This window comes from Scardinius erythrophthalmus, assembly GCF_964197995.2.
Source record: "Scardinius erythrophthalmus genome assembly, chromosome: 15".
Taxonomy (NCBI): domain Eukaryota; kingdom Metazoa; phylum Chordata; class Actinopteri; order Cypriniformes; family Leuciscidae; genus Scardinius; species Scardinius erythrophthalmus.
The window spans coordinates 28,687,875-28,711,535 of record NC_138235.1 but is presented as its reverse complement, the minus strand read 5'-3'; the positions used below and the strand labels follow the sequence as shown (position 1 = coordinate 28,711,535).

The 23,661-nt window shown below is 36.2% G+C and overlaps 4 protein-coding genes across 13 annotated transcripts; 3 read left to right on the top strand and 1 right to left on the bottom strand.

The window, feature by feature from the left end:
- The first annotated feature begins 86 nt into the window (after nucleotides 1–86).
- Nucleotides 87–7,408, top strand: pgd (phosphogluconate dehydrogenase). Its single transcript, XM_081387315.1, has 13 exons — nucleotides 87–204; nucleotides 518–593; nucleotides 690–869; nucleotides 958–1,023; nucleotides 1,119–1,237; nucleotides 1,712–1,781; nucleotides 1,866–2,000; nucleotides 2,224–2,413; nucleotides 4,864–4,994; nucleotides 5,168–5,301; nucleotides 5,592–5,691; nucleotides 6,584–6,706; nucleotides 6,940–7,408. Exons 1-13 carry the CDS (start codon nucleotides 113–115, stop codon nucleotides 7,057–7,059), a joined length of 1,536 nt encoding a protein of 511 aa, XP_081243441.1. The 5' UTR covers nucleotides 87–112; the 3' UTR covers nucleotides 7,060–7,408.
- A 1,212-nt stretch (nucleotides 7,409–8,620) lies between these two features.
- On the top strand, nucleotides 8,621–11,067 carry sst6.2 (somatostatin 6.2). The gene is made up of 3 exons (XM_081386451.1): nucleotides 8,621–8,711; nucleotides 8,972–9,150; nucleotides 9,824–11,067. The coding sequence occupies exons 2-3, from the start codon at nucleotides 9,001–9,003 to the stop codon at nucleotides 10,025–10,027; spliced, it is 354 nt and encodes a 117-aa protein (XP_081242577.1). The 5' UTR covers nucleotides 8,621–8,711; nucleotides 8,972–9,000; the 3' UTR covers nucleotides 10,028–11,067.
- On the bottom strand, nucleotides 10,891–15,526 carry tardbpa (TAR DNA binding protein a). 10 transcript variants are annotated; one of them, XR_014031690.1, is made up of 7 exons: nucleotides 14,827–15,485; nucleotides 14,485–14,648; nucleotides 13,862–14,002; nucleotides 13,494–13,664; nucleotides 13,327–13,411; nucleotides 12,416–12,562; nucleotides 10,891–11,645 (listed from the first exon to the last, which is right to left on the bottom strand). XR_014031690.1 is itself a non-coding variant. In XM_081386449.1 (6 exons), exons 1-6 carry the CDS (start codon nucleotides 15,065–15,067, stop codon nucleotides 12,468–12,470), a joined length of 912 nt encoding a protein of 303 aa, XP_081242575.1. In that variant the 5' UTR covers nucleotides 15,068–15,485; the 3' UTR covers nucleotides 11,718–12,467. The 10 variants fall into 10 exon arrangements, 4 of the variants coding, with proteins under 4 accessions (XP_081242575.1, XP_081242572.1, XP_081242573.1 ...); XR_014031687.1 differs by having other exon boundaries at nucleotides 10,959–11,645; nucleotides 13,494–13,679; nucleotides 14,827–15,526; XR_014031688.1 differs by having other exon boundaries at nucleotides 10,959–11,645; nucleotides 12,891–13,411; nucleotides 13,494–13,679; nucleotides 14,827–15,521.
- ciroz (ciliated left-right organizer protein containing ZP-N domains) lies at nucleotides 14,927–22,222 on the top strand. The gene is made up of 11 exons (XM_081386450.1): nucleotides 14,927–15,551; nucleotides 16,568–16,650; nucleotides 16,730–16,831; nucleotides 17,715–17,839; nucleotides 17,946–18,089; nucleotides 18,165–18,203; nucleotides 18,292–18,429; nucleotides 19,667–19,751; nucleotides 19,844–20,040; nucleotides 20,498–20,621; nucleotides 20,730–22,222. The coding sequence occupies exons 2-11, from the start codon at nucleotides 16,644–16,646 to the stop codon at nucleotides 20,969–20,971; spliced, it is 1,203 nt and encodes a 400-aa protein (XP_081242576.1). The 5' UTR covers nucleotides 14,927–15,551; nucleotides 16,568–16,643; the 3' UTR covers nucleotides 20,972–22,222.
- Nucleotides 22,223–23,661: the final 1,439 nt, after the last annotated feature.

Genomic DNA, 23,661 nt, shown 5'->3' with positions numbered 1-23,661 from the left:
CTCTAATCTCTGCTCAGAGAGCCTCCGCCAATCACAGATGGACATACGAATGACGCCACGGCCACTGTCATCCGTCAGGCGTGTTCATTGGGAGTTGGTGTAGTGCTTCTGAATGAGGAAGTTCATCAGAGACCGAGCTGCAGTCGTGAAATCCCAGATCGAAAGTGTAATTTTAAAACAGAACCAACCTTCAACCATGGCTCAGTAAGTATGAATTTTGCGTTTAAAACAATTAGTAATATGATATTGAATTTCTGTAGCACCTTAGCCTGTTTATATTACAATTATATGTGATATAATGTGATTTGTGTAAGTTTTCAGCATTCATTCGATCTATACTAATCTATCTACTTACTATTGAGCACTTTTTCAGACACAGACTTAATGTTGAAATCTCTTATATGGTCATCCAACCAGATTGATATTTGTCATAATCACTAATTTAAAGAAGTTTGCAGTCTGTAATCAAATATTGTTTTTTCTTCTTCTCATAATCCCTATATTATTGACTCCACAGAGCAGATATTGCTCTTATTGGTTTGGCTGTGATGGGTCAGAATCTGGTCCTGAACATGAATGACCATGGATTTGTGGTAAGTCACCAGTGCAGTTACATTTCTCAGTTTTCTTGCATAACCAATGGTTCACATCGTGTTTAAGGTGTTATTATAACTATTGTCGTTCCTCAGGTCTGTGCGTTCAACAGGACCGTCTCCAAGGTCCATGACTTTTTAAACAATGAAGCCAAAGGCACTAAGGTGATCGGTGCCGAGTCCCTTGAAGACATGGTGTCTAAACTCAAAAAACCTCGTCGCATCATCCTCCTCGTCAAGGCAGGACAGGCTGTCGATGACTTCATCGATAAACTGGTAAATGTCACCATGAATCGACAGTTCTAGTTTGCTTTGTCACCCTGCCAAAGTGATCAAGTAACCCACTTTTGTCTTTATATTGTAGGTTCCTCTGCTTGAACCTGGTGACATCATTATTGATGGTGGAAATTCAGAGTACAGAGATACAACGGTGAGTTTGTCAGTCCAAAACGAGGCTGATTAGAGTTTGTGATTGTATGAGGTGATGCAGTATTTGATGGAAATGTTCATGCTCCTCACATACAGAGACGTTGTAAGAGCTTGAAGGAGAAGAATCTTCTGTTTGTGGGTAGTGGAGTGAGTGGGGGAGAAGAAGGGGCGCGTTATGGACCCTCACTGATGCCTGGAGGACATAAGGATGCCTGGTGAGGACAAGCATGTATTAAATAAGTTCTCCTAAAAATAATTAATAATCATGATAATATATACTCTACGGTTTGGGGGATTATGCTGACAAAAAATACAATAAAAACAGTAATATTGTGAAATATTGTTACAATTTAAAATGACTGTTTGAATATATTTTGAAATATCATTTATTCCTGTGATGGCAAAGCTGAATTTTCTCCAGTCTTCGGTGTCACATGATCCTTCAGAAATTATTCTAATATGCTCATCTGGTGCTCAAGACACATTTCTTCTTATTATATATATATATTTTTTTTTAAATCAAGTTCATGTCACTTGGTCAATTTAATGCATCCTTGCTGAATAAAATAATTTCTTAAATAAAAAAAACGTACCTAATACAAACTATAAAACATACAAAAAATACATAATAGTATTGTATATGCACTGGTTGACATTTATGTAATCAAATTTTTATTTGATTCCTTCAGGCCACACATAAAAGAGATTTTTCAGAGCATTGCCGCTAAGGTGGGCACAGGAGAGCCGTGCTGCGACTGGGTGAGTATTAGTTATCAGTTGATGTGCATGCATTTATATAAGCTGTGAATGCACTTTTTCCAAAGTCTTCTGCTATTCCTGTAGGTTGGAGATGAAGGAGCGGGGCATTTTGTTAAGATGGTTCATAATGGTATTGAATACGGTGATATGCAGCTGATCTGTGAGGCTTATCATCTGATGAAGGATGTGCTGTGTATGGACCATGACGAAATGGCTCAGGTTAGTCATTAACCTCCTTTAATTACTACACTTTTTGTAATGTAGAAGAACAGTCCCTGATGTTGTAATTCTTTAATTCCCCTCTCTATTGTCATTTTTCTATTTCCCCGTTCCTTGTTTCGCTTGTATTTTGAAATACACCTCACCCTGTTCCTTCTAAAAAAGCTGTTATTGTCTACTTCCTCTTGAGATTACATTGTTTTGTGTCTGGTTTGCCCATCAGGCCTTCGATCAGTGGAATAAGACAGAGCTTGACTCTTTCCTCATTGAAATCACTGCCAACATCCTGAAATTTAAGGATGCAGATGGCACTCACCTGCTGCCCAAAATCAGAGACAGCGCCGGGCAGAAAGGCACAGGGAAATGGACGGCCATCTCAGCTTTGGAATACGGCACGCCTGTCACATTGATCGGTAAGATGAACTCTTGCGTAATTTCCACAGGTATGAGTGGGCTGCTGTTATTTACATACAGAGAAAGAGAGTCTTGGCCTTATAAGAACATGATGAATGAAGCGTCTCTATAAGCAGCTTTGCTGTTCACCTCTTCAGCTGATGTGACATAAGTGGGATTTTCTGTTCTCTCCTGTGCTGTGGCTTTTGGTGTAGGGCTCAGTAATAAGTGTGCCAGTGTGCATTGCCACTGAAAATGTAACATTCATAAATATTTCTTTTCCATACATTTTTATGCCCTACAAACTTATTCATTTGGTTATCTAGCATGTGAATATATTTTGAATTAGCAGGAATGATTTGTAATAGTCAAGTCAAGTCTCATTTATTTATATAGTAGCACATTTCGCAGTGCACATTGTTTCAAAGCAGCTTTACACAAAGGTTAGCAGGTTTAGATCAGTAATAATGTTTTCTATAGCGCCTTTAAAAAGTAAATTTAACATTTAATGAAAATGAAAAAAAAAAAAAAAAAAAAAAAAAAAAATATATATATATATATATATATATATATATATATATATATATATATATATATATATATATATATTAGGGCTGTGAAAAGATTAATCGCATCCAAAATAAAAGTTTGTGTTTACATAATATATTAAATTTGTATATATAAACACACACACACACACACACACATGCATGTATATATTTAAGAAAAACTGTTATTTATATATAAAAAAATTATATTTATATATAATATAAATTATATATAAATATATACAGTATATGTATGCAAATATTTCTTAAATATATACATGCATGTGTGTGTATTTATATAGCCTATACAAAATAATTATACCAAGTACAAACACATATATTATGTTATGTATGATCGCGATTAATCTTTTCACAGCCCTAATATATATATATATATATATATATATATATATAAAATAAACTTAACATTTACAAATATTTATATTTCCAGCAGATATAAAAATGCATGCCTAAAAAGTATCCTAAACCATTAAAAATCCATTTAAAACTTTGAAATATTGGCTTGGACCAGCAGAATTTTTCTTATCATGGAGATCTGTGGTGGATTGATCGTTTGAAAATTTGAAACATGATGTTACTTTAGGATTGAGCAATAACAGTTGAACAATACTTGTCAAGATTGATGCATTATGTTTTTATAAAGCTGTTTTGAAAAGTAATAAGCTATTTAAATTAACTTGACCTGACTTGACATGTATTTGTAAGATCAGGACATGGGCTTGTATATTTAGTGTCAGTTAAATGGATGTGTGTGGCCAACAAAAGGCTGTTTGTGCAGCACTGAAGCGTGAGAGAGTAGATATGATTTGTATGCTTGTAGAGAAGGGTTTTCGTCTCAATAGGCTGCATTCCAGTGCTGAGTTCACCATGACTGGCTGTTTTCCACTTGATTTTTTTTTTTACTTCCTCCACTCACCTCTTCCCACACTTGTTGGCCTTGGGTTGGGTGATATATAATGCAAAGTCATGCTGCTTCCAGTCTCTTGTGTTTGTAGATGTGGTAAGATCTGCCTATTACTCAGTACACCATTGAGGATTGCATTACCAGTGTCAACAGTGCCAGGACCTGGTACCAGATACTGTATGAAGACTGGTGTTTCCTGAAGGCATGCTGAATAATGGCTTATTATACCTGATCCATATAGTCATAGGTGAACCTTACCTGACAAAGAAATGCCCTTTTTTTAAATATAAATATAATGGAGTTTGCATATTGAAAATAAAAATATAAAGCATAAAAATAAAATCGTTTTTAAGACCTTTAACGTTTTTTTTGCATTCACATTATTGTAACTTAGTAATGAAAAAGATCCTGCCTCAACACATATATATACATAAGTCTTATGTATATATATGTGTTGAGGCAGGATCTTTATAAGTATTTTTTATATTTATTGAGCAGCAAATCAGCAGCATATTAGAATGATTTCAGAAGGATCATGTGACCCTGAAGATTAATGATGCTGAAAAATCAGCTTTGCCATGACAAGAACACGATATTTAAACAGAAAAAGTTTTTATATTGTAATAATATTTCACAATATCTTTGTTATACTGTATTTATTATCAAACAAATGCAGCTTTTGTGAGCATAAGAGATTTTTTCCAAAAACAAAAAAATCTTACTGACCCCAAACTTAGTTTATATAATTGTATTTTATTCATAATAATAATAATAATATTATATTTATATTTTTTAAATTAGGTTTTTGATACATTTTATTGATAGACACTGTAATAATAATAGAGAGATAATTCTGTGTATATGGATATACTATGCATGTATTGCTAAGTTTCCTCATGTGGTCTCTGACATGGTCTAATGGTGATTGTAATTGAACGTGAGCAGAGATGCAGTGTGTCACTGGAGCTGATGGTTTGAATGTGTCTTTCACTCACAGGGGAAGCTGTCTTTGCCAGATGTCTGTCCTCTCTGAAGGATGAGAGGGTTCTGGCCAGTAAGAGCCTCTCCGGCCCCCAGGGTGTCAAGTTCACTGGAAACAAGACACAGTTTCTGGAAGATATTAGAAAGGTGGGATAGACTTAAAATATAGATTATTTATATTCATTTTTTTAAATGTAAATAAGTTGATGTTTAGCACTGTGTAGGTTTTTTTGGTGTTCTTGTAATTATAGTTATTATAATGTGTTTTCTGTGGAGGCTTGTTTTCATTTTCTGGGTATTTATTGTTGTTTCTTTTTCAGGCTTTGTACGCCTCAAAGATCATTTCGTACGCTCAAGGCTTCATGCTGCTCCGACAGGCTGCTGTAGAGTTTGGCTGGTCTCTTAACTATGGTGCTATTGCCTTGATGTGGAGAGGCGGTTGCATCATCCGCAGGTGAGCAGGCTTTGCTCACTATGATTAAAAAAACAAAAAAAACCATTCATAAGATTATATGCTGAATTCAGGTTGCCTATTATGAAAGGCAGTGTCTGCTGAAAAACTCAATGATGTAACTTCATCTTTTCTTCACCCATTGAATGTTGCAACTCTGTAAATACTAGGAAGTGGTGATAATGTTTCATGTAAAAAATCCCACATGCACAGAAATGAGGAAACTGTTTGATTTTACAATATCTTAACTGTAGATTAGCTATGAATAACGGTTGTGAATCTTACATTGGCAGTGTTTTCTTGGGAAAGATCAAGGAAGCGTTTGACCGGAACTCAGAGCTGCAGAGTTTGCTGCTGGATAACTTCTTCAGTAAGGCTGTGCAGGACTGTCAGGTACAGGAAGTGACCACAAATTACTCCATTTCCTGGAATAGTGCCGCTAAAGGCATAGAAGAGAAATCAGTGACATTAAATTAGCCAGACTGCTTACATTAATGGATATATGAAAAGTGTCCCTAAAAACTAATGTCCACTTAGTGCCCTCCAAATATATACACCATGAACACAGTCCAAATGGATCTGACACTTTTACTCCACCTGGACTGACAAATTATTTCATTCATTTATTCATACGGGCACATGCGTGCTATAATCATACAGTATATTTATTTTAATACTGCATGCTATTACTACATGAAAGCCAAATACAAACAATTTGTGTGTGTGTGTGTGTGTGTGTGTGTGTGTGTGTGTGTGTGTGTGTGTGTGTGTGTGTGTTTACCAGGGTTTCAATGCAGCATGGAATTTTATCAGTAAATTTAAAATATAGCAAACATTAGTACACTAGATAGAAGATCCTGCAATTATTTTGAAAATCAAATTTTCTAAATGAATGTATTCAGTGACAATATTATTTTAAAACTTATAATATGAGTTTAAAATGTCAGCGAAAGTGCAAAAGCAAATCAAACGTAATCCTGTAGTTTAGCGTAGTTTTAATAAAATGCTGCTCTTGAACTTGTCAGGGTTTGTTGCTAATTGATTTGTTTGAGCTACAGCTACAATATTCCAACTGTTATTTGGCAACATAACAGCTTACATAGTCGGAATATAATATACATGTTAAATATGGTCTTAAAAATCTACAAAGAACTTTGGAAATGTCATTTGAAATGGTAAATGTGTAGAAATCCTGGTTTACCTTGAAAACGAATCTAAAGACTAGCTGGTACTTCAACCATGTAGAATGTGTTTTTAGTATATAAACGTGGGCTGTGTTTTGCAGGACTCATGGCGTAGGGTAGTAAGTACAGGTGTGCAGCAGGGGATCCCAATGCCGTGTTTCACCACCGCCCTGTCCTTCTACGACGGTTACAGGCACAACATGCTCCCAGCAAACCTGCTGCAGGTAAACCTCCCTCCAACACAAACAACCACTCTCTAACTAGCCATATGGGAGATCACTGGGATATCTCATGGACATTTATGGTAATAGCCATTTGAAGCCCTTAGTATTCATATGGTGTTTTTTTAAATAAGTATTTAATGCATTAGACTCTGAATCTTTCTGAGCATTTGTTCTCTCTCAGTATTTATCATTGGATGAGCTAATATCACCTCCAACATTGTGTCACTATTCAGGCACAGAGAGACTACTTCGGTGCGCATACGTATGAGCTGCTATCAAACCCTGGGAAGTTCATCCACACTAACTGGACAGGCCACGGAGGGAAAGTGTCCTCATCATCCTATAACGCCTAAAATGACGAGTCGTGATAGGTTAAACAGCAAAGAACATCATCTCCTCTTGATTAAGGACCAGAGCAGCTGATCACATTCCTCCTTAAGAGCTGACGTTCAGCCCCCAGTAGAGTTCAAATACACATTTCTATTTATATTAAATCAGTGAATACACTATTTGTAAGCTTTTTTCTTGTAGTTTAATGTCCACTGTCGCAAACACAACATTTGAGTCAGAGTGTGTCGTTTCTGAGATTCTTCCTGCTGTAACCCAGTCATGCTTCGCCCCCAGAGTTCACAGCGTTAACCCAGGATTATGGGTAACTATTGCACTGCATTAGGCTAAATAAAGATTTCAATCCCTTTTTAATTAGCTTTTGTCTTCTTCTTCACTAACATGCTGTCTCCCGCAAACAAGATTTACTCTTGCTATTTGTGACAGTAAATACTAGATTTGTAACTTGTTTATTTGTATGTTCTTTCAATTCGCCACCAGGAGAGGGCAGGAATTTCTTTTGCAGTAATGAGCTTGTTTACGTTAGTAATGGGCTCAGCTGAAGTGATTATGATAACAGCCCACATATAATATACACAACCTACAATGTTTTTACCTGCTAACAGACAGTTGAAATTAGAGGGGTGGTATAATGCCCTTTTCACAAGATGTAAAATAAATCTTTGATGTCCACAGAGTGTGTATGTGAAGTTTTAGCTCAAAATACCCCACAGATATTTTTATATAGCATGTTAAAATTGTCACTTTTTGAGGGTGAGCAAAAACACACGGTTTTGTGTCTGTTCCTTTAAATGCAAATGAGCTACTGATCCCGGCACAGAGGGCGGAGCTTCAACAGTTGGCAATCCTGTTATCATTTAAAAGCATTTAACACTGTTAAATTTCTCAGCACAGTCTAGTGTTATTGTTTTTCATGTTTACTGCAGGCAGGTTGTAAAGGTTTCAAATTTTCGAGTTATATTTCCAAAAAATGTTTTCATTTAGTTTTTGTTCATAATAATAATAATAATAATAACAACACAGAAACTGTTCAGATTTACATTACAGCATATACTGGTTGTGAGTACACAATTACAGATTGTCTGGTTCTTGTGAAATCTAACAGTTATGTAGCACAAATATTTCTGATATGCTTTCTGATATGTAAGATATGTTTATTGTTGGAGCAAAGAAAGATTAATACATGGGATTATAAAGGCTGTAAAAATAAGATTTGCTACACCTTTGTTCTTAATTCATCTCCACCCTGTTTAAAGATAAGAGAGCTGAACAGAGCAGCTCCTATCAGATATGTGTGACCAATGACGTCACTCATATGTGAAGTTTTTCCAATGGTCCAGCTATTTGAGAAAGCTTATAATATAGCTCTACAAAGTACTGGAGAAACGTGCAACATCTTAATGTATTGTTTAAAATGTTACAAAAGCGGCAGAACGAATAAAGCAAATGATGCTGACTCATCATGGTGAACGAGGTGATTCAGCACATGGAGAGCCGGGACAGGAAGTGGACACCATCTTTTGACCCGTCTGCTGATTAATTATGCATCAGCAGCAGTGGGGAGGAGTCAGACTACGCATTAAGTCCGACACAAACACGAGATGCTGCAGTTTGAACTGACAAATACCAAAGATCAACACTTCCTTTAAGAGCTGATGTATGTATATAATCAAGCATGATTCATCTTTATGCATGATTACGGTTGTGTTAAGGTGACTTCAGGGTGCCTTTTAGAGCATGTGCGGATTGTATATCATACAGGAATTATGTAAATAAATAAAATGTATATAGTCCAATAGTCCAGTATTTAGTTTACTTAAAACATGCTAATTTGCCCTCTAAATTAACAATAACCTAATTTAGACTAAATGAAGTTATTTCCTAATGGCTTTCCTATCCTATCCTGTACTGTATCAGTATCTTTTTTGAGGGTACCTTTGTAAAACATGACAATGGGAGCTGGATGGGACAATCGTGGAGTGGATGAGAGAAGCATGTTCATTATGCGGATGCTGCTGAGCCTGTTTCCTCTGGTCCTTGTGGTCTGGAATGGTGAGGCGTTACCTGTACCAGACAAACTATCACAAACCAATGAGGTGAGTCTCTAATTTTAAGTAAGACACTGCAGGCAGAACTATTGTTGCATTTGTATCTGTAGATTTCAATTACAATGCATTTTTTTTCTCAAGCAAACTACAAACTTTCCAGGCCTATTTTTATATCTTCAGGGTTTTTACAGAGGTTTGTTCATATTTCATTCACCTGATTTATATAAACATTTTTATTTTTTCTTTCTGGCTGCTGACAGTATTTTCTGATTCATGGAGTGATAAAAGAGATATCTGAAATCCTCTCTGTAAAAACATTTAACTCTAATATGTCAACAAAATGAAACGAATTCTGATCCTGTCATCCAATGATAATTTAATGCAAATCCGTGCATATTTAATTAGATAATGCCTCATTTGCGTATTTAAACAACATTTCAGAAAACTTGTAATACGAAACAATTCTCTTTAAATATATACTGTGATTAATCATCTGGAGAAATAAGGTTGGTAGCTATTAGTTACAATTTTACCCTATTCACCTGTGGTGATTTTGGGGTGTAAATCAAATTCATGTGGTCATATTTGTTAGTATTTCCTAAGATCTATATCATAAGCTATAAATAACTGTACTGCAATGTTTTAATACTGTTAATGCTGTAAAAATCAATATAGCAGTAGTCTAATACTCAATCCCTCAGAACTGTCTCTTATTTTCTAGATACTTACCAAAGACCAAAAGGACTTGTTGAAGATGATAATGACAGATATGGCAGAGCTGAACCTCACTAGTAAAGAACTAGCTGATCTTGACCCTGATTTTCTGAATGGCACTCTGGGAGAGAATTCTGTTGTTGAACAGCCAATCCCTAAAGATAAATCTCCATGCAAGCTCTTTTACTGGAAGACCTTCTCCTCATGTTAAAACTGGAAAACAGAAGACACTGATGATATGTCTGTTGAAATCTACAGTCCTGCCTTTACAGTTTGCCAATATAATCATACATTGTATTTAAATCAATATGTATCCCTTGGCTTGCTGTTCCTGTATTGTATTTTATGCCTGAAGACATTTACAGTGTGAAACAGCTAGTTTGAATTAACAGCAATCTTCAAATAATACAGTACTCTTTTGCATGAACACTTTATACTCCACCCAAGTCCAAAGAAACGTGTAATAAAAGTTCTACAAATCTCTTCATGTCAATCCTATAACTTTAAAACACCTTCAAAATAATGACTAGCATTGTTATGCTACGCCATTATAGCTTAGCTTACGACAATCAAGTGTAGTTTTGGCACCACCTAATGTAAACTTGAGGAAACTTCTAGTAAGTAGATGTGGCCAACTGATCTGGTAACCCAGTCACGATTAAAACCTGTCAGACACAGGTATGTGGTATTTTTATACATAAAGCAAACTGTGATATTAGACAGGACAGGTTAAGTTCAATCGACAGCATTAACGTCGTCTCAGTTTAAAAATAGAAAGACACTTAAAATAGTAGTAAACAAAGCCCAAAACAGGACTCACCTGTAGGCTGCTTGACTATGATCATCCGCCTAGGACAGTAGTCCCATCAAAAATGGCCTGTTTTCAACTTTATAACTAAAAAAAAATACATGTTAACTGAAAAATTTAAGTCGTTTTACACAAAGAGATTTTTACATTGCAGCTTTAAAAACATGGTAGCAACATTAGCTGTCAAACCAATTAGGACACTTTCTTTAGTGTCTTTAAATCATGAATTAAAATTTACTAAGTAAATGCATTGTTTTTTTTATATATATATATTCAAAAGTTATTCACTTTGAGGAGAAACTACCTGCAATTTTTCTCACTGTGATGTATCCACAAACAGCAAAACTACTTAGCATGTTTGCAATGTACTAAAACAGTAGATTAAATTAAAGTAGTTTTACACTTCAAAACTTACATGGAATGTTTACAATTTACAATCAGGTAAAAAAATAAAAACAGATACAATTCCTCTGTGTATGTTTATTATGTATTTTGAAAAAATGGAAATCCTGCCAGTGATTCAAGTCATTGATAACACAAACCTCATTCACAAAATCCTATCTGTTCAACCACAACAGGTCACTGTATGGAAAATAGGCCTTTTCAACTAAGTAAAATATATTTACAGTGGGACAGATCACGTGAAAGCAATCAAACAGAAGGACTCAAGATCAATGACGGCATTGACGCCTTGCGTACAAGCGCTGGAAATACACAAGCATGGATGTCAAGTCATTTGTGATGGGACTGATCCTTGAACGCATTGGTTTAACTCTGCTTTTAGATTGCCTTGTACTGTCTTTAGTCATGCACTCCAGCCAATTGGGAATTGTCCATTGAAATTTCAATAAGGATTCCAGGGAAATATGGTTACAGTGAAGTGACGTAGTCCCTTTTCAGGTTAAAGGCATACAGCAGCAGTCTCCACAGATGGACTGTGTGAACTTCAGTCTTCAGATCTCCCATTATAGACTTCACTCAGGGTTCTGAGGTAAACCTGGGCCCGCCGAGTCCAACGTTCCTATACATGCGAATTAAATAAGTGTTTGCAATTCAATTAATGTCTTCAAACAAATAAGCCACTATCAAAATAACTAGTCAAATTATTCTTTTTTTTATTTGAGTTCCCTTAGATTCACAAAACATATAAAAAGCATTCAAAACACATAACAAAAGAAACCTCCTCTTGAAGCATTCTACGCTTTCATCATCAATACATCACCCCAGTTAAGCCACTCAGAGCTCACGCTCACCCTCATTCACCGCCCACTCCCAAAGCCCCGCCCACAGACAGCATCACATCACGCTCACACATATGAGTTCAGTAACAGCGAGATAGAACACACACCATACACAGCATTCACATCAAATTAAGCAAGAACACATACTTAGTAGATCACTTAAACATTCCACTACATATAGCTTTTTTTGGGGTTATTTTTTTTTTTTAAATGCAGCTCTTTAAATATGATTGCAATATAAGAAAGGGAGGAAGGTAGACAGAACAAGAGGGACGGAAGAATGTAAATGAATGTCCTTCTGATGGTCCTACAGAAAAAAAAAAAACACTCGCTGCCTCTGTTCACACTCGCTCACACAGGTTCTTCTCACAGCCATCACGTCCCTTTTCGGCATCGCACACTTGCGTTCAAGTTCTCTCTCTCTCAGTGCGTTCGCTCATTCAGTCTCTCACTCGTGGCGCACCAACAATCCATCACCATTTCACTCTCAGCTCTCAAAAAAGCGGACAGATTTCATCCATGAAAAGGGGGAAAAAAAGACAACACCCACCGTCTAACACAGTATATGCAGAGTGAAGCTGTGCTCTTTGATGGCAAAGCATTTACACATGGGAAGAAGGGAACTGATACTGAGATCTCTCGAACATTGCGGCCAACGAGGGGCTTCTTCCCGGGAAATTGGAAAAGAGGTGATGAACTGTAGAAGAGATTTATGAAGGCTTGACCATAAAAAACGTTGAGGGAAAAAAAACTGCAGAGAACAACTCAAATTGCTTTCCACATGGAGCATATTTAAATGTACTGGATGCTCAGATATGTGGGCTTACTGAAAATAAAATGCATTTTATCCATAAGGGAAAAAAATCTCATAGTGTTCATTTCACTCCTAACAATTCCAACCACTAAATGAATCTTAAAGAGCAATCAATTATGTATACGAAGAACATTCAGAGTTTTACAAAATCAAAGGCAAATATGTAAGGGACGTAATATCTGACTAAACTTTCTTCTCTCAAAATACTTACCATACAACCTAGATATTAGGATACTTCATGACTGAATTCAAATCCCTCTACATTCCCCAGCTGGACTTTGTCTCCATGCTAGATCCAAAGCCGGAGTTGAACCCACTGCCTGTGCCTGTATTGGTACCCGCCCCCCACCCGAGACTAGCTGAGCTGCCAGTGTTGTAGTTGCTGCTTGGGTTGTAACTCTGATTCTGATCTCTACTAGCACTGTTCTGCCCGCTAGGAGTGGTGCCGGAGGCGGCTGTCTGATTCTGCTGATTGGCCAGCATTCCCATCATGCCCCAGCTACTCTGCAGGGCTGCCTGAGCAGCTGCCATCATGGCTGGATTCAGGCTAAGGGCCCCAAAATTCACATTGCTGTTTGGACTGCGACTACTACCAAAGCCCTGCCCCCCAAACCCCCCGAATCGCCCACGATCCATCATTTGCCTACTATTATTGTGCTTAGGCTCAGCGTTGGAGATGTGCACACTGGTTCCTTTGATGATCAGGTCCTCACCGCACAGAGACTGGGCAACCTGGAGGGGGGAGAATCCGTTAAAATGAGCGGAGAACGAGAGCAAGCCAAAATCACGAGACTGAAACAGATAAAAGACTGACCTGATCATCTGCAAAGGTGACGAAGGCGAAAGCTCGGAAAGGTTTGGGAATGAACACGTCTGTGACTTCGCCATACTGCATAAAAAACTGTCTAAGCTCATCGGTTGTCATGTCCTCTGTGCAGCGACCCACAAACACTTTCCTGCTTCTCATAGGCTCATCAGGGCCAGCCTGTTCCAGGAAATACTAAATCATTTAATAGAAAACAGGGAACATTCATGCAGTGTTCAGAACGACAAGGGCATCACAGTACATTTGAAAGATGAAATGTGTATGTTCAAATTTAAATCTGAAACAGCTTAATACTTCTAAAATCAAATAATTTGAACTATGTGTGGTATTACGTGACTTAAGTGTTGTAGACATACCTTTGAGTTGGGGAGTTTGCAGTCGCACCATCTTCCATCGATCATATGCCGTTGGGACATGGCTTTTACTTGTGTTTCGTATTCTGTAAATCTCACAAAGCCAAATCCTTTGGAATTTCCAGTTTTTGTATCTCTTTTCACCTGAGGGAAAAGGTAATGCTCAGCATCACAGCTAACAATACAGAATGTGTGATACATGACCACATTTGAGTAAGAGTGAACCCAATTCTGTCATTAATTGCTCACTCTCATGACTTTCAAAACCTGTATGACTCTCTTTCTTTCATGAAACTCCAAGGAGTTATTTTTCGTCAAATTCTGAACAGCTTTTTCCATACAATGAAAGTGAATGGTAACTATGGCTCTTAAACCTCTGGTATTCCTCATTTGTGATCCTCAGCAGTTGAAATGAACTATATTGACATTATTGTGCACAAGTAGTGTTGCCTATTGTGTTTTTGTAAAACAGCCTAAAAACTTGGCAGTCACCATCCTCCAACTTCTACTATCTGCTCCACAGATGAAAACCCATCATAAAGATTTGGAACGACATGACGGTGAGTAAATTTAAGTTTGCTTGTTTGTTTAGGGTGAACTATCCTTTTAGGTTTGCTCATACTAACCTGCACCATGATCACCTCTCCAAAAGTGCCGAAGTAATCTTTCAGGTCTTGCTCTGTTGTTTTCCACGGCAACCCAAGCACAATCAAATCTGATGTCTTCTGCACACCTCTCTTGATCTTCACAGCCGATGCAGCATCCATTTCATCCATCTTCCTCTTGTTATCTGAAAAGTGCATTCGTTTAATGAAAATCAAATAGATTGAATTAACATGCACATCAAAATGCATTAAGACAGGGATATGCAGTTGATGACATAATCCATATTTTCTGTGCATCAACAATTCCCAAATTATATGTCCTTGCAATCAAATAAGCACAATATTAACAAGATCTGATCATACCTTTTGGATAATTAACCACGTACACGAGATTGCCCCAGTCTGATTCGGGTGCATGAAGAATCCCCTCCACTAGTCGGACCCCTCTCATGCACTGAGACACGGGGCTACGGTATCTAAGGCCGCAAGCACCGGGAAACTGCGCGGCAACGGTTGAGAGCAGCACGGTGCCGTCCTCCTCGGACGGGATCTCCATCGGCTCCTCGTTCTCATCCTCCGCGACGCGAATATAACACTCAGTCATGATTAGAGCTAGGCTAAGAGCTTCCGACCAGATCAATAATTCAGCTATAAGGCAACTAAGCTGAAACCGAAACTAGTAAACCGGGAAAGACTTCAAAGGTAAACACAACCACAAATTTGTTGGCAACAAGTGGTATGTCTATTGTTTGCGTGCGACTGTAGTCAATGAATGCGGGGTGCCATTAGCTAAGCTAAGCTATTTGCTAACCGCGCGCACGTTAGAAATGAATGGCGCGCCGCACCCTGTTTTTGCCTACTTCAACGCTTGGCAAATACCTACTCATCGACTGTACGTGCTTATCTGCAGATTGCGATTAAAACAAGCGATTTAAAGTAATAAAAATAAAGAAAACGAGTGGACCAATGCATCCAGTTGCTGTTCCGACCCCCAAAACTGATAAAATGGCCACCCAAGATGCGTCACTGAAGGCATGACATCATCAGTTTGGGCCGTCTCATCACAGCACATGGAGGGGTTTGTAAATGTAAGATGTTAACTTTTTTTAACGCATAACATGATTTGTGATATACTGTGTCAGACGGTGTGATTCTGTCTTGTCTGTTTATGATTATGATGGGCCGGTGGGGTTGTAATTTCCATTTAAAATGACAGAAATAATGTCAAATATGCAAGAATCCACTGTAAGGTTGAAAGCTTCTCATTTCTTATCTTACAGGTTAGTTACATCAGACCTAGAACAGACAAAAGCACCGTAAAACAATAGATTTAAAGACAAAGGCCTGTAATATTAACAGTACAGTGTGCAACCAATGTGTTTAGGGACATATGTATGTTGTATTTATAATGTTATTATAATGTGTGATTATTTTGTCTGTATTGTAAAACTATCACATAGTGGACAGGATTCCTCACACAATGTGTACTTTCACTTGAGGGATGTGTGATGGTTTGGTCAGCCTTCTCATTGTTTTTTATAGTTCTGTAATGGCTAAGATTGACAGGACCTTATTTATGCTATACTACCAACAATGATATAATCAATATTCAGTTTACAGACAAACATGCAATTTTATAGCAAAATCACAATTAGGCTACTCAGTGATTACTGTGCCCCAATCTTGCAAAGTTCTTGATAACAACTGTTAACCCATGGAGTGGCACAGTTTATTTGGAAAATATAAAGCCTCATGTTAGGCATAATGTGAATGAAAGGAAGGAAGAACGATTTTTATTGCTGTGCAGGTGCAGGTTTCCCTCCTTCCATTGCTTCTCTCACTCTTGTGCATGTTGTATAATTTTATGACGAAATGGATCAGCCTTCCTCGCTCTCACTCACTTGTAACCTAAAAAGCCAAACACAGCTGACTTGTAAGCAGTATAAAATACTCTGTCCTCATGAACCAACACACAATGAACCATGTCGCTGATGCTCACAAGGGTTTTACTTATTACAGTGTAAGTAACTGTATGCTTATGCTTGAAGTATTTTCTCCTGTAATATTACTAAAATTGTTATTGTTGCCTTTTTGCTTCACACAGACTCTTCATTTTGCCCATATTGGGAAATGTTTTGCGACTTCAGAAGAGAGATTGGGTAGGCAGTCCATCTGCAAGCATGACGGGTAATTATTTGTAGTATGTTATAGTTTTTGCACTGAAGTAAAAGAATTAAGTAGAAAAGACTGATTTTCATTTTTCTAGAGGGTGATGTGGAGTGTTTCTCTGAGTACATGGAACTTTGGATCCATAGAATGAGAATCGAGGGATTGAGGCTTTGGCTTTCTGGAATATTAAGGATTCAAGGTGAGATATATGGACATTGAATTACTGAATTTAAAGGGATAGTTCACCCAAAAATGAACCTTTGGTCATTTCTTAACTCACCCTCAAGTCGTTCCAAACCTGTATATGTTTATTTCTTCTTTTGAACACAAAAGAAGATATTTGGTAACCGAACAGTTGACGACACCCATTGACTTCCATAGTAGGGAAAAAATACTATGGAAGTCAATGGGTGCCGTCAACTCTCTGTTTACCAAATATCTTCTTTTGTGTTCAACAGAAGAAAGAAACTCATACAGGTTTGGAACAACATGAGGTGAGTAAATTGTGACAGAATTAACATTTTTGGGTGAACTATCCCTTGAACATAATAGAAGAAGTTACATTAATGAACAATTCTTCCTGTAATATAAAGGTTTCCAGAAAAAAAACATTATGGTATTCACATTACATATTTTACACTTTGATATAATTATTTTGTCATTTATACTTGATGTTGGATAGGACACTCAAATGTATGTAATGAAATAATAATAAAAAAATAAATAATGAAATGTGAATTTCTCACTTGGGGGATAAATTAAGTTTATCAAATCTAATAATATGAAATATACAAATATATTAAAGTAATAATATTATATAAAAACAAACTTATATGTTAACTAAAACTTTAGAAATATTATAGACTTTTCATTTAATATACTACTTTGTATACTTAATATGATATAAAGTTACTTTAAGAGTTCCATGTCACACAGTAACACAGACAGTGTAAGGTGTGAGTATGACCACCATTTGAAACAGCAATAAAAACAATTAATGAAAAATGTCAATTGCATTTTCTCTAAATGTATTTCAAAATACGTTCTGTGTACTAGTTTTATAAATCTCTTGCTCTTTCCAGTGGGTCTGGTGTCCATGGAATATCTAAACCGTCAGCTGTCTTCATGTGGTTTTGCCCTACACCGAGATCTAGACAAGAACTATATCTTCAGAGTCATGTATAGTGGATGTTTTGTCCAGTTAGAGGTCAGAAAATGTCCCTGTTTGTCACTAAAACATATTGTGTTGCAGATAAAAATCTGTCCCTTTTTATCACTGCATCACAGAATAACATTTGGTGGTGATATTTTAGCATGGCAGTTATGTGATTATGCTGAACCTGCTGAAGAGAGTAAGTCGTTTCGGAGGCAGGACTCAAAAGTTTATGATGAAGTGTCCAGCGGTGTTAGCGCCTCCTAACAGAGAGTACATCCAGTGTGATTCAGACTTCATTCAGGTAAGAAAATTACATTTCCTCTCTTGATTTCTCTCTCTCTCTTCATTTTTTCAAAGCTCTTTTTTTGTGTTCAAGGTTACCAGAGAAATCCCTGTGGATAACTGGAATAATGGGGTAATTTATAATAAATGTTGATATGTATTGTCACGAAGAGATGAACGGATCTAATGTAAAATATTTCTGATGTGATTTTTCCACTCAGCTCGACTGGTCTCTGGCCTTGAGAGGGAGTCTGGTGGTGGCTTTGGAGGATTCCAGTCTTATTCAAGTAAATGTTGAAATGCACAAACCAAACATAACAGTTCAAGGGAAGAGGGGTACCGTCTTAAGTCCTGTGCAGGTAAGACTGTGCTGTCAGATTGTGGCTGTGAGAATTTGTAATAGCTTAGTAATGAAGCAATATTTTTTTAATACAATTTATTGTAATTATTTTTTCCTTTAAGTAACAATATTCGTATATCCTTCAAAAGTTGTTTTTTAAAAAATCTTAGTGTGAGACGAGTGCATATTCTAATTTAAATTGATACTGTGTCTAATGTGTCTGTTTTTGACAAATGGTAAAATTTAATCAATTCATTAAAATAAAATTTGATTAGGCTGTTACCTGTAAATTTAAATAAATTCTGTATTATCAATTTTATGTCATAAAATGTATAACTAGGCCTACAATAAAACACTAGGGAAAATATACACTACCATGCACACATTTTTTGTTGAAAGAAGTCTTTTATGCTCAAATGTCTGCATTTATTTGATCAAAATACAGTAAAAACTTTGTGAAATATTATTACAGTTTAAAATAACTATTTTCTATTTGAATATTTTTTTATGTAATTTATTCATGTGAAAAAGCTGAATTTTCAGCATCATTACTCCAGTCTCCAGTGTCACATGATTCTTCAGAAATCATTCTAATATGCTGATTTGCTGCTCAATAAACATTTCTTTTCAAATCAATGTTGAAAACTGTTGTGCTACTTAATATATTCTATTTTAAATATATTTATTTTTAATTTAAAAGTCTTTACTCTCAATTTTGATCAATGCATTGCATCCTTACTGAATAAAAAAATTACAGACCACAAAGTTTTTTTTGTGTGTGTGTGTATATATATATATATATATATAATGTATATCAGGCATTCCAAAAACTCACTTTCGTTTGCTTTTTTTGTAGTTGCCCCCAGCCCTTGAAACTTTCCGACCTTGCTTGAACTAGTTATTTACTAAAGTGTGCCGCCTAGTGGTTTGTAAGTGAATGGCATATTTTTGGTACTTGAATGCTTATTTTGATCCTTTGTGCTTTAGTTGAGTCAAAGGCAGGGCTGGAAATGAAAGTGGGATTGAATTTCAAGGGGGACTAAATTCCAAAGTTCAAAATGTCTATTATCCACGTAATAGCAAAAATGCTGCGCAAAGTTCATTCATAAATATAGTGTGATTTTCAGCATTTCAACCACTGGTCAAAAGTAGCCAAACTGGCTAAAGAATTGACTATAAACCTCTTATTTAATCCACCGTGTGCTTCAAACAATTCAACGGCAGTTAAAAAAAAAAACATTATTCTAATCTTTTAGGTTTTCAAATCTGAAGGACATTTCTTACCTCTCAAACTGGTCAGTGGCCATTATGCCTACAGCATGGAGGCGACCTGCCCAAATGGTTTGTTACTATGGTCATATCTTAGCATTTAACTTCTTTATTTTGCAATATTTCTGTCATATTTGAACAGTCATTCTGCATGTTTCTTTCAGTGAACCAGTTGCCATCTGAGGACACGGTGCTGCATGTCTATAAACGGCGCATGGGCTTGACCAAGAGAGGTGGATATCAAAATGAGACCCTGTCAGTTAGCAGTGTGATTGTGGAACAGACTGACACATTCACCTGGTCAGAGACGAGTGACTTTGTGCAGCTTGTCATTCCCACATCCCACATTCAACAGAAAAAGGTCAGTAGTGAATAACTTTATACATATACACTACCATTATAATACCTATTTTTAGCAATGTTACATTAAATTGATCAACAAAGTACTGTATATTAAAATATCTTAAATGCCACAAAAGTTTTCTATTTCAAATAAATTGTGTTCTTTTAAACTTAATTAAATGATTTACATATTAAGCAAAACACCAGTTTTCAACTCTGATAATTATAAGAAATGTTTATTGAGCAGCAAATGAGCATATTATAATGATTTCTGAAGGATCATGTGACACTGAAGACTGGAGAAATGATGCTGAAAATGCCATCAAAAGAATCAATAACAATTTAAAATACATTAAAAAAACAAGGATCTTTGAAACAAGGATCTCTACATTTTAATTTAATTTATTTGAAAAAAAAAAAAATATTTATCATTTGTAATTGGGACAGTACTGTAATTTTTTAATGTATTATTTTAGGAATGCAGTGGTCAGGAAGGTGAGACACTTCAGCAAAATTTCTACAAGATAGACGCGGTTCTCACCTTTAAAGAGACAAATCACAAAATGCACTGGACCATGGAAAACACCTCACCATGTTCAGGTTAGTGTCGGTTCAAAAAGTTCCTTAGTCACTTCGTTTTATGTTCAGGTTAGACCATTTGAATCCTCAATTGATTGAATCCTAAAAATTGATACAAATGTGTTTCAGAGATATTAAAATCACATTTGATGCATGATGAACCAAAAGAAGCCAATTTCACAACACATTCTCCTGAGGGGATTACAGGTGAGCCAGAAGCTCCTGTTGATTCCAACAAGGAGTTTACTCCTTCCGTGCCACTAAAGACTACGTCTACAGCATCACAGACAGCGACCAGCTTAACCTCGGTACCAAGCCAACAAATCCAAACAACCGAGGCTCTTAGAACATCATCTCGTCTTTCACCATAAATGGAGATGATGGGAAAAAAAGACTGCTGCTATATTTTACGTCCTAAAGAACAACAGAGATCCCTCCAGAAGTTCACCTGCGCATCATTAACTGTGAGGGGCCGTAATGCACAACGGATGGAAATGCAGGTACCAACTGCACGTGTCAGTGATTTTCCATACTACACTATTACAATTGGTAGTCCATTAATCACAGCAGATGTAATCACAATTTGAAATACAGCTACACATTTAAGCGGCATTTTCACTCAGACTGGGATTTACAACACAACAGTCAAGTGGACCCATGCATCTTTTCCGTTGACAAGCAAAGTGCCATTGGAATCACATGCGGGGAATGATTACATCTAAGACTGTGTTGGTCATGCCAGTTAAAAACAAGCTACTGTCTTAGAACTCTCTCAGCTGTGTGTTTCCTCTCAGGAGTAAATGTGGAACAGTAATACGTTTTATATAGCAAAAAAATTGGTTAATTCTCAAGTTGTTCACTAACTATCCCAGTCGCTTCCCTGAAAGACAGAAAGTGCCTGACAGTTTAGAAATTGCCATAATGTAGTATCTAGAGTAGAGTTACTGTAATGTTTTTGTATTATAATTATTTAGGTGTGTTTAGATCTATATAGATTGTTTATTTATAACGTGGCTCTCTGGAATACTTCATTCTAATTGGTCCGTTGCAGCATTAATTGGTCTAAAATGTCCTAATTCTCACGGTCGGCCATATATTGCTGCATATCAGTCTGATTATCTGGGTAACTGATACCAGTGTCATGAGAACTTGGGTCCTCCCTCGAAAATCGTTTTTCAATCAATAGTTACACTATGTACACAAAAGCCACATTCATTTAAAATATGTACAGTATGTTGATATACTATATGCTGTGTAATAAAATGAATGTAATTTCTTTCACTTGATAAACTTTTAATAAACAATAATTCAATATAATTACTTAGTTTTTTTAATAAGTGAAATATTTGTTTATTTAACACTTGTCTCGTATCACACCGCAGACTCGCTCTCCCTTGTTTCTTACAAACGCAACTGGTGTTATCTTGCGTCTCAGTTATTGATTCTAGTAAAAATGACCTATGTATTAATATTACTGTGATAATTGTTGCTTGGCTGAAGTTTAGTACATTGTTATGAACTATTTTCTGTGCATTATACCTTACATAAAGTATATAAAACGAATAACATGTAATCTTATGACTGACACATGATCTGGATTAATACACATTGTGTTTTTTACTAAACAGTTTGTGGTCTGGATGTTTATGATGTGGACACCCAGCAGAGATGTTTTCTTGCTGAAGCCTGGTGTCTGGCGTCAACATAAGAGCGTTATTCTTCAAGGTTGTGATCTCTGTTGTAATTTTTACTGTACTATTTTGTCCTTTTAGTTACACATTGATGATGGCTAGCAAGCTCTCAGTGGCAGTATGTTGAACAGCCAGAAGAGGTCAGTGTTGTTCAGTGCAAAACATTCCAGCTCACTTCAAGGCAATGATCATCACTGTGTGTAAAACTTTGCTAAATTTTGAGGTCAGTGTCAGTTGCTCTAAAATGCACATATATATATATATATACATATATTTTTTATATGCATGAATGATGCTTTATGGCTGTAATTTATTTTACTCATAAAACATTGATGTACATGCTCAGATCCAGTGGAAAAACAACCTCAAATGTGAGGTTAGTTAATTTGCCTTTACTACGCAATTTCCCACGCTTGAATGAATTCAATTAGACTTTTGAAAGGGCAGGCCATTTTAATGTAACCCAGGCAAGATATTCTTCTAAATTCTGAGCATCTGGAGAAAAAAAGAAAAAAAGACCACTGAGACTCATAAAATTTATTGTGATTACAGTCTTGATATTTGAGCAAACCAAAGAACACCCTTTCTCATCCTAATTGTGTTTGTGTCTGAAAGAATGTGTTCTTTATTAAATGACAAAACAAGAGCACATTTGTATGCGTTGGATAATGTGTCCTCTAGATCTTTGCACTCCGGCACAGTGTAATTCTCACCCAGGGGGTCAGTGGGGGGCCACGCCACCAGGGTTTTCTTTGGCATCTGTTGCATGAACTTGTGAACAGGAAACACAATAACAGCACAAAGTACACCAACATCTCAAGTCTTTCATGTGGCTGTTTTGAGCCATTATGTTATTAGTGTAGGCTTAAAAATTCCTTTCATGTCCTCCTCCTTTTCTTTTTCATATGAGTTGCACATCTGTGAGATGTTTGAAACCACACACTGGTTAAATTCTGCATTACTTTCAGAGATGTTTTTAATTGTCAATTGATAACGATATGAGTTAAACAGTCACACATTACTAAAACTTTGTTCTCCTATTTTTTTTTTTAATTGAAGATTTATTACAGCCCTCCTTTGGTTGAAACGTATATCACAATTTGTTCATTTAAAAAAATAAAATAAAAATCAAAATCACATCAGTGAAAAAACCATCAGTGTTAAAACACTGTAAAAAAAGTTGCTGCCTTAAATTTTTAAGTACAACCAACTTGGATGTTTAAGTCAACTTAAATTACATTAAACTAACTTAAAAAATTAGTTCATTAATCTTGTAGTTGACTTAACTTATTTTGGTGAGTTAAAGCAACGTAAAAACATATGTTGAAATAACCTATTGATCATATATTTTTTCACATTTTACAGTGTAC

Excerpts from the sequence above, each read along its gene's own strand:
- sst6.2 (XM_081386451.1), top strand. The coding sequence starts at position 9,001 with ATGACAATGGGAGCTGGATGGGACAATCGTGGAGTGGATGAGAGAAGC. Across the intron at positions 9,151-9,823 it reads AACTATCACAAACCAATGAG|ATACTTACCAAAGACCAAAA; the intron begins GTGAGTCTCTAA and ends CTTATTTTCTAG.
- pgd (XM_081387315.1), top strand. The coding sequence starts at position 113 with ATGAGGAAGTTCATCAGAGACCGAGCTGCAGTCGTGAAATCCCAGATC. Across the intron at positions 1,782-1,865 it reads GAGAGCCGTGCTGCGACTGG|GTTGGAGATGAAGGAGCGGG; the intron begins GTGAGTATTAGT and ends CTATTCCTGTAG. Across the intron at positions 2,414-4,863 it reads CACGCCTGTCACATTGATCG|GGGAAGCTGTCTTTGCCAGA; the intron begins GTAAGATGAACT and ends TTTCACTCACAG.
- ciroz (XM_081386450.1), top strand. Across the intron at positions 16,832-17,714 it reads TGGAATATTAAGGATTCAAG|TGGGTCTGGTGTCCATGGAA; the intron begins GTGAGATATATG and ends TGCTCTTTCCAG. Across the intron at positions 20,041-20,497 it reads CCCACATTCAACAGAAAAAG|GAATGCAGTGGTCAGGAAGG; the intron begins GTCAGTAGTGAA and ends GTATTATTTTAG.
- tardbpa (XM_081386446.1), bottom strand. The coding sequence starts at position 15,067 with ATGACTGAGTGTTATATTCGCGTCGCGGAGGATGAGAACGAGGAGCCG. Across the intron at positions 14,003-14,484 it reads GAGAGGTGATCATGGTGCAG|GTGAAAAGAGATACAAAAAC; the intron begins GTTAGTATGAGC and ends CTTTTCCCTCAG. Across the intron at positions 13,680-13,861 it reads GCAAACTCCCCAACTCAAAG|TATTTCCTGGAACAGGCTGG; the intron begins GTATGTCTACAA and ends TAAATGATTTAG.